Here is a 10,463-nt window from a genome sequence, read left to right as displayed (position 1 = left end):
CCTATCGGTAGATTATCGATAGATAGGCCTAGCTAGCATTAATTTTACTTGACGTTTGCACCGTAGCTATAGTAGGTTAAAAACTAGTAACAGTAGAAACGCTGCGGTCAATTTGACCGTTGCCACTTTAATTAAATCAATAAATCTGCCCTCACAAAAAGCTTGCCCTCCACAACTTTCCTAAATATGTATTGGACATTCCTAACCATATAGCCTATATTGGACACATTCTGCTCAATTATTGCATGAGACAATTAAGTTTTCTTCATAAACGTTAAACATTTAAACACTTACTTAAATGACCATTGGCCATAAGCATATTGATCACAGGGTATAACAAAAGGATTCCAACAAAAGGATTCCAATCCTAGCTAGCCATGCAGCTGGTTTAATGTGTAGCTATGTAGCCAGCCAGCTGTATGAATCAACAAAAACAAATGTAGTAGTCTTTCATGTTTGCAATGGCATCAGATACCCTTGCAATTATTTGTCTTACTTGTGCTCCCCAAAAAGGTCTCCATCCACCATTTGAAAAGCACCCAGTTGCATAAAACCTAAGTGCAACCTAAGTGAGTTGAAGCATTGGTGGGATAGAAAAGTTTCTGCACTCCCATGCTTTATTTTCCAATCGAAAGATTAACCAATTCTTTGGTGAAGTGGTGCTGTGCTAAACATTCTTCATTGTCAAAAAAACTCCAGTGGATTAGCCTGTCTGTAATTGTCCTGCAAGAAACTCCCCTCTGTAGTTCAATCCACTTCAAATAAACTGCCATTTTAGTAAATTAAACCACCTCCAGGGACAGTTTAGAATTAATCCTCAATCAAGATTTAAATTGAACTTCAAAATTCTGAAACAACCCATTAATGTTAAACTCAGTTTCAAGTACAAATTAAGATGAGATTAAAAGAAGGTTTAAAAGAAATCAGGATTTATTTTAATCAAGGTTCATTTTTTGTGCAAGTGGATTAAATATAATCCTTGATTAAACCTGGTTTAAGAGGTCATCCTTGTTGGTGCAACCCACCCTTACGGATATAGATTCAGCCTGAGGATTTTTGGCCTACTTTGTAGTCATGTAGCTATGAGTCATTAAAGAATATTATGTGGGGTTTGCATGTGAAATGATAGAGAATGCATTTAAATGTATTATAAATGAGCTTGCAACAAAGATTATACAGCTGTAAAAGCAGCATTTTAAATTTTATTCACAATTATTTGTGTAATTATTAGCAAGATAGCTCCCACACAGAATGAGGACTGCAACCACAAAGTATTTACAATGTTCAGTTGCCTGGTATCAACTGTCCTGTAATTAGCTAGTTTCACTGTTGTCATTGACATATGTAGTGAAGGTACAATGGGGAGAATTATTGATAGTGGAATTGGAGCATTTGTGATGATGTAATTGGCAGGAAAAACAAGAAGGAAAAAACACAAAATCACCCAAGTTTGGAGCTTTATTGTGTGGACGTGTGAAGTTGTTTGTGAATTCTGTCTGCTTATAAGAGGTGAGAAGGGACAGGAATGAATGTTTATACAGTAAGGACTGAGAGCCTGCCGTCATTGTGGTTATTTTCTGAAAAGCGGCAAACTCTCAGTGCTGTATAGGTATGGGTATTATTTTTTATTTTATTTTTTTACAATTGCTTAGGTTATAGGCTATATCATTGTTTAATATGCTATTTATTTTAAAATTGAATGTTGAATTGTCAGTCTTGTTTTAAGTTTGCAGGCTATGCCTTATATTTCTATGTCCTCAGGTACTGGTGCAAAATAAATTGATTTGGTGCCAATAAAGGTTGCACTTATAAAAAACGGAACTGAAGTGTACTGATAGCTAATAATAATAATAATAATAATAATAATAATAATAATAATAATAATAATAATAACAACAACAACAACAACAACAACAACAACAACAACAACAACAACAACAACAACAACAATAGTAATACAAAGCTTCATTGTACACTGTATTATGATAGCCATGGTATTTGATCGTGAAAAATCACATGCTGCTAAATAAAACCAGACACCAAAATTAAGTAGACAAATGACAAGAGCCCATTACAAGCCGCCGTTTTTATTATGGGTAACAGCACATGAAGCACATCTTAAATCGATGTGTCCATTGTGCTTTTAATAAAGGTAATATTAAAGGTACAGTTTCTAAGTACAATATAACAACATTCATATTAGAATGAAAAGTATTTAAAAGACAACATTAAATTTCTTATTTTCTTTACAGCTGTATTTACAAAATGAATCAAAATACTTTTTATATATTTAAGAATCAGACAATAAGGAGCAAAACTACTATTGTGAAGAGACAAGTCTTAACGAGAATTAAAATGGGCTGGATAAAAATGACAATATTCTGTCCTCATTTTAAGATCAGTAGCAAACGTGACATAAAAAAATTGCAATACACACAATCCTGGTTTAAGTTTTCCACAGATTATACTGCTTTAGCACAGAACAGCCTCCCTTGAATTTATATTTAACAAAACAACTTCAAAGAGATCCAAATGTGTTGTAAAAATTATTTACAGACACATTTGCATACTTAAAATACAATGCATTTGTCAACTTTGTCAAAAGAAAAAAAAAAAATTTCTACCAACTTAAAACACACCAAGGATTGTCCATTCTTTTCAGACATGAGTGTGAACTGAGCTGAGGGTTTCACTTAACTTGCTAATGTCAGCTAAAACATTCATGGTATATTTGATGTATTCATTTTAATCCGGTGTTTTGTCTGTTTGTCGCCTGCCCTGTTCATGCTCTTTGACTTTAAAAAAACATTGTATATTGTACATTGCAATTGCATTATTCTATACAGACTTAAATATACAACACATTGTATCAAAGAAAAACTGGTTTCAATGGTCTTAACTGTTATACAAACATGGGAAATATAAATTCCTAAAGAAGATGGAATACAAAATGAGAGTGAAACTGACCTATGAGTACATATGCATATACATCCAATACATATTCGGAAAAAAAACAACAAACAAACAAAAAAATCTGTTTAAAATAATTTATGCGTCCTACAACACTGTGACTCCGTAATTTACCACTTATTATTATTGCAAGCATATTCTGGCTGGTTGTAGGAACAAGAATGTGACATCCCCAGAGGTGATTTTCTGTTACATGTTTTTTATTATAATAATACTGAGTATAGGTTTTGGGGCACATGTCCTATTGATTGTGGTGGACACCCTTGCTAATTTTGAAAAATAAAAAGTTTAGTTTTGGAGTCCAAGAACCAGAACTTATCTGATAAATAATATTTTATTACATTTGATGAAGGAGGGCCTAATCAAGCTTTATGACAAGGTTCGTTATTCTTAGAATTTATTTTCAAAAAACTGATTTGAGGTAGGGACTGCAGCAACGTACAGTTTTTGACACAAAGGGAGGTACATTCTCAGGTACGCCCTACGAGGCCAGCTCTGCCACTGGTTCGGTGCTTCAGCTTAAACCAGCAGTTTGCCCAATAAGGACTAGCACTGAGATGAAAAACAACACTGCTTTTTCAGCAAAAAATCTAATAAATGCTTTTTTTTGGAAACACTTGTATTATGACTCTGCCATGTACTGATACTCCCTTTGCTAATAATCTTAAAGTGAGAAGGACAATAAAAGCCTCGTCCCAATACTAGCACACTGATACAGGCACTAGTTGGGTATTACAATTAATCTCACTATTATCAGTATCATTATTCATAATTATTTATTCATTTATTCCTAATATTAATTATATATCAATACTCAGTTAAATGAACAGGACAAATAGGGTGGCCTAGTTTACGAATCAAGGTTTTGTTCACAAAAGTAACTTCACCTCACATTAGAATAACACAAAATAAAATTCAGCACACCCTACTGCTATCAAACTAATTCTAAAAGAGTAATATACTAAAACAGATATATTGTACAGCATGATGTCTTGAAAAACAGATAAATATTTGGACTGAGTAGGTATTTATAGCAGTATTTTCCATTTACCTATACAGACAGAAGTTATAAAGTTACCTCTATACATGTGATCAATAACATTACATATTGTGAATTAAAAGTGGAGAGAGAGGGAGAAGTATGTGTACAGGCCATCTGAAGTTCTGAGTCTCCAACACAGGAGCAGAACCAGTCAAATATACAAAAGAAAACAATACAACACCAGAAAAAATAAACCAACAAAAAAGAGAGACAAAACCAAACCATAAGTGATAAATAAGAGGTATTTACATGCAGATGTCTAAAACCTATGCAAAAAATAAGAATTCAACACTTATATTATTGCTTTACATTCGGTTATGGCTAGAAGTTATTATTTCATTATTTTGAAAACTGCTCTTTACTTGTTGTCATTGCTATGCCTGCTGTGCTTTGGAAAGTTAGACTATTGTTCAAATATGCTGTAAAACATATTTATACTACCCTTTTAAAATGAAGAGAAAACAAAGGGAAAAGACTACAGTTTTACCACCTGACCCTGTCATTCTCAACTCAGTACAGCCTTGTCTGGGGCTCATTCTATGTGTGAACGATAGATTCATATATCGGTCTCTCTCTCTCTCTCTCTCTCTCTCTCTCTTTCTCTCTCTCTCTCTAACACACACACACACAGCCAGTCACACAAATACACAACGCTAGTAAGCAGTGGTTGTTTAGCCCACATTTTTTTAAAAATATTTCTTTCACGCATATTACCTGACAAACAGCAAGCACAAAAGAACAAAAAGCATCATTCATTGTTATTAGAGGACATGTCAAAGATATACAAATGTTGTTTCACCTAAGTAGTAAATTGTCACATTTTCTCAGCTAATGAGCATAATTGAGTATGGGTACTGTTTAAAAACCTGCAATCTCCCCTCAGGGACAAATCCAAATGCCATCTGTTGCAATAAACATGAACATACTACATGAGCCTGCTATAGACATTTTACCTTTTAGGCAAAACAAAATGAAAGGTTTTCACCACTATGTCTGAGGAAAGTTTACAGTATATACAAGATGCCATGATTTGAAACAACCCAATTTTGGCCACAAAGGGACTAAGAGGTGCCTTAATTTGAAAAGCAGATGAAAGAAAGCATCCTGTCTTTGATTATTTTCCCATTGATATTGCTTTTGCTCCATTTAAAGCAGAGGTGCATCTGATTGGAATGGCAGAACATATGCACACAAATACAGATTGGAGGGGATTTGTTTAAGCGGTTATGTGTAGCTGTATAGTTTTTCATGATGGGGTGTGGGCGTGCACTTCACACTCATTTATGTGAAGCAGACATTGTTTAGCACCAGATGGTATGAAAGGGTGTTTCACCGCTGTTTGTTCAACAGCTCCCGCAGCAGTGATTACCCTCTAAAACCCGTATCGCTAGTGTACAAGATTTGCACAAAGGGTAGAATCTATCGCTGTGCTAGGCACAGAAGGGGGGGGGGGGGGGGTGGTGTTCATTTGGCACTAAGCTGAAAAAAGTTTACCCCAGTAAAACCCAAAATCACTCATGGAGTGACTCTGTGATAACTTGCAGAAAGAGAAACTACTCACAATCGGCTGCGTTAGGTAACATTAGAAAGCTGAATTTTTCCCAAAAAACATGGCAATCTTGGCGAGTGCTGAACAACAGAGAAGTGGCCTAACAGCTGGTAAAGGAGGATCTGACTAAGTACGTGGCAGAAAGGATGCTACGGGATCCTCAGACTCCAAAGTGCTCCAATAAACAGGCTATAATCAGTGTCTCCATTACATAATCAATTTCTGTATAATTACCACTGACAAATGAGCATTGACAGACTGACGATTTCTTGCGGCATACACATACGATGTTAAAATAGTGTGCTGCAGTACTAGCGTGGGCTTTGCTGTTACTGTAATAGTGTCCAGTAAAGTTCTTTTTTTTCAGGATGGCACAACATTTATCCAAATATATAATCGAGGAGTATTACAATAAACAACTCTGCAAATACGTCTCCCTTATTCTTGCACGAACAAAAACAGAAAAAAAAACAACCCTGAAATGCACCAGTTTGCACCCTGCACTTAGGAAATTATGCATTTTCAGCTTGTTTTCAAATGAAATCCGCATCTTAAATCAAAAGTATGGAATAACTTTTCTCCCAAAAGAGCTAAGCATGTATGTCAGTTCAAGTGCATACCTGGAGAAACAGATTTCCCACAAAATGACCTCACTACTTTAATACAATAATTTATTTTTCCCTGAGCATTAATTTTCTAATTCAAAACCCATACTTCACAACTTGGAGGTACCTATGTACATGGATTGTCATTCACAGTTTGAGAGTGTGTTTCTAAACTTTAAGAATGTAGATACTGGAAGCTATATACAGGTCTGCAATTCAGATGGCACAGGGAAACATAGTAAACACAGGGATTCTAGAGCTGAAACTGCGCATAGTAAAATATTGCTTCCCTCACCTTCTATAACAAAACACACGTATATAAATATTAAGAACTGTTTCCACAAGGAAGTACGACAAATCCATTCAACTCAAATTTTGTGACACTAACCTGATGACATTACTGGAATCTTAATTTGTCTGAATGGTATTACATATACCAAAATTGTCTGACTGGCATACTAAGCATATATTTTATATAGAGAAAAAAAGTTTGAGATTGGAGAAGACTGACTTAAAATAAGTAACCAGCTTTAGCAAAAGAATCTATAGGTTTCGTTCTTAGACACTGTATGTTTGTGTGTTCTTATATCTGAGTGCCAAAGACATACGTATGAACAATCCTAATTAATTTCCGTATGCTCGGGTTCTGGAGACTCAAGTCGATCTCCTAAGACAGCTGTTTTCCGTCCATCATACATACAAGATTTCAATGGTGCTTCTCTTCCTCTCTATCCTTTTGGATCACTAACATTCCATTCTGGAATGAGCATATTAAATATAGTCAATAGAAAACAAACAAAACCTTCTTTCAACGGTAACTGTAACTGTTTTTTATTTTATTTTCTTTCACACTTCCCTGAGGGTTAACAGTACACCACAGTGGAGTCATGTACATATTGCACTGCAGAGGAATGAAGACAATGTGCAAAAAAACAGAAAAAGAAAAAGAAAGCAACCAACTGTGCGATGATCTCTCAAATGAATAAGCCTAACTGGTGCCACCACTCCAAAAGTCAACATCCTGGCTCCTGGAATGTCAACACAACACTGTCCATCTTCATAAAACTGGAAAGAACCTAGCATGACTATTTACTATGGCACGATAAGGTACAAATGGTAAGGTTGGACCACAACACAAGCAAGAAAAACAACAGCAAAGCATTTTGTGAAAGCACTCGTATTACAACTGAACTTTTCTCATATTTACACAAATCACTCCTACTCTTTGTATTGCAAGAATACTATAAGTGCTGTCTGTCATCTCTCTTACACACTTTCATGTCATTTATTATGGGTTATAAAAATAGAACCTTTACAACCAGACAAGGCTTTGAACAGTCTATTTCTCTCTCTTTTCCTTTTCCATCCAATGGCAAAAAAATCACAGCTGGCTGAGGACTTACTGTAGAGAGGCAATCACCAAACTGTTCACACACAGACACAGACACAGACGTACACTGTACTCACATACTGATCAGCTGACAAGGAATTGGACTGTTGGGGTTCATCAAAACAGAGCTGCAAGCACATTCCCTGTTCCCTCTGACTGCTATCTTGTTTGCAGCCAGTAGGTGGCACTATTTTACAATGCATCTTTCTCAAAACCTCACAGCTCCAATGTCTGAAAATAGACCAGGCAGATGCGTTTCTTTAATACACCACACAATGTCCTCTTGGCAGTCCCTCCCCCAGGAACATGTGAAGTTTATCAGCGAGTCTCACAGACATAAAGTTGCTGAGATCAGTCTATTTTCCAGTTTGTATAGGGAAAAAATCTCAAATGAACTCAACGAAGTCTACCAGTCTACAGAGAGCAGTAACTTTCGAGGAGCTCCAGCAAATCCTAAAACCTCTATTTTGAATCTGAAGTAGTCTTCACAAGGGACTATTTTCAAATGTCCAAAAGTGGAAGGTCCTTGTGTCTTTTCAGTAGGCAAAACTGCACATACAGAGATATTTCCAATATTTTAAAAATCTACTTTTGTTTTAGGATGAGACTACTGCTGAAAAGGGACCTGCAGTTTTATATAAACGGACAGACTGGTAGTTCACACTCTTTCCCGCTTGAAGCCCTCAGTTTAAAGAGGTGTGTAAGCACCACTGTGAGGTGCAATACACAAGCATGTGCTGGGCGCCTGCTCACCCGTTCACTAACTTCCCTGCTCTCTGTCGTTTGCTTATCCACTAACTAATTTGTGGTCTGAGTCACATGCGCATGCACTTACTTATCTGTTACCCTCACTCATTCACCCGTTCACGAGCTCACTCATTCACTCTCTAGCTCTTCCAGTCTTTCCCTCACACACTCACTCACTTGCTCAGTCACTGTACTCTCATTTCACACCTCACCATTGATCCTATTTTTAATCACAAGTTGACACCGGATCCCTCTCTACACTGTGGTTGGAGATTAGTGGGCAGACCACCTGCGGACTTGGACAAGACCTAGAAATTACATCTGGTTATGCAACAACCCCTAGAAAATGTGGAGGTGCATTTAAACATACACTCCTCCATTCAGGGGTCTTGGCAGAAATGTGAAGGGAGCCCGAAAAACAGCCTCGGGCACAGTGTAGTACTGCCTCTTTGTTTCCTAACAGCCATTTCCCATTTCCTGGCATTGCCACTGTCGGTTAAACCGAGCTCTTGGGAAGCTGTTTGTGGAGAACGATGACAGCTCTTGTCACTGATTGAGGGGAATGGATTAAAAGTGGCTTATCTGCTTCTCATGTAATCTCACAGCCAAAAACCCAGCATCAATTTCTCTCAATCCTAGCCTCGCACGACTGTGGTAAAACCAGTATCTCTTCCGCACATGCAACACATCACTAGGTAATACGCGAGTCTTAAATAAAAGAACGGTGCAAATAAAAAGTGCCTTATCAATTCAACAATAAAGAATAGTCTAACCACTAATATCATACATGTTATTTAAAATAGAATCTAAAAACATTTTTTTTAAATCTGTATAGTAAGTACTTACTACTGTATACCCTGTAGCACATTTAAAAAACAGGTGGAATGGACCCTTTAAATTCTGTCAGTACCCCCAAGTTTGCCTGGGACATCTCAGCAGTGAAGGATTTAAAGCAGACGGCCTCACATGATTTCACTATGCAACCATGAAGGATGGAGTTTTGTGACAGCTAAAGTTATTCTTTTCAAAACTAGAATTACCAGAATTCTACATTTAGACGATTGTCCGTAAAAAGGTGCATTTTGTACATCACCGTGGCGGGCAGACCAAACTCAACCCACCGTGCTCTCTCTCCCTGCCCCCGGTCACTGGAGGCATGCCTCCTGAGCACAGCACTCCAAAGGAAAAGTCAGTAAAACACTAAATCAGAAGATAAAAGGGTCGAACTTGACCAGGACATGCATATAGCTCCTAATCAATGCACTGGGGTAAATAACTGCTACAACTGCACACAGAGTGTCTGTAGAATCATCCTTTTCTCTGTGATAAAGGTGCAACCCGAATTAACTTTTGACACTGAAAGAAATTATTTGGATAGCATGTATGCCATCAGCCAAGTTATGGCCTGGCAAGGCATGCCCCATACCTAATACAGCACCAAAGAAATTTTAATTGGTGCAGACAGTGGGAATGGTTCTTGCAATATTAGCACAATTTTTGATTTCTATTTAAATACATATTTATATCACCAATGACACCTTATATACAGTAAGTGGTTGTTCCAGGTCGGCTTTGAGAAACATTTTGACAATAGATGCATATAAAGGCCAAGTTCAGCTCGAAAAGGAAGTTACATCAGAGTTTCATCACCGCTCCTTTCCATGCGGGTAAAGAATCCCACGCGCAATAAAGAAAACAAAAACAACAAGAGAACAGAATTTTAACAATGAAAAGAAGAACGATAAAAGCCCGCCACCCTCCCCGAATTGTGCAGCGGATTGGCTGTCCCGGTGTGGGAAGTGCACCAGTAAAGTGTCTCGGATTGGTTCAGCTCCGCTCCCTCCGGCGTGGTGGGCGGAGCCTACGCCCGCGGCGGGCCGTTACCCATCCACAGGCATGGACTGCTCGAAGTCCGAACCGAAAAGCTCCTTGTAAAGGGGGGGGAAGTGGGTGCGAACAATGTCCGGGTATATTGCTTTGAAAGCCGTGAGCTTCTCCGTATGTCTGCTGCACAGGGCTCGCAGTGTTGACACTTTGCATATCAACTGTGAAAAGAACAGAGAGAGTGTGATTCTAGAGAAACTGAAGTGGGAGGGGGGCAAGCTGGGGGATGGGGCATGCTGGGGAAGTACTCCCAGATTAGCTTTTACACATCTGATG

The 10,463-nt window shown here is 37.7% G+C and overlaps 1 protein-coding gene across 2 annotated transcripts in view; it reads right to left on the bottom strand.

Moving 5' to 3' along the window:
- Positions 1–2,067: 2,067 nt before the first annotated feature.
- The window catches only part of LOC135255516 (nuclear receptor ROR-alpha A), a 215,793-nt gene continuing 207,397 nt past the window's right edge, over positions 2,068–10,463 (bottom strand). For both annotated transcript variants that reach the window (XM_064336797.1, XM_064336798.1), the window contains one exon: positions 2,068–10,348. In XM_064336797.1, coding sequence (XP_064192867.1) covers positions 10,184–10,348 — 165 coding nt within the window. In that variant the 3' untranslated portion in view covers positions 2,068–10,183. The remainder of the gene's footprint in view (positions 10,349–10,463) is intronic.

This window comes from Anguilla rostrata, chromosome 5 (genome assembly GCF_018555375.3).
Source record: "Anguilla rostrata isolate EN2019 chromosome 5, ASM1855537v3, whole genome shotgun sequence".
Taxonomy (NCBI): Eukaryota; Metazoa; Chordata; class Actinopteri; order Anguilliformes; family Anguillidae; genus Anguilla; species Anguilla rostrata.
This window is presented reverse-complemented; position numbering and strand designations above follow the sequence as displayed.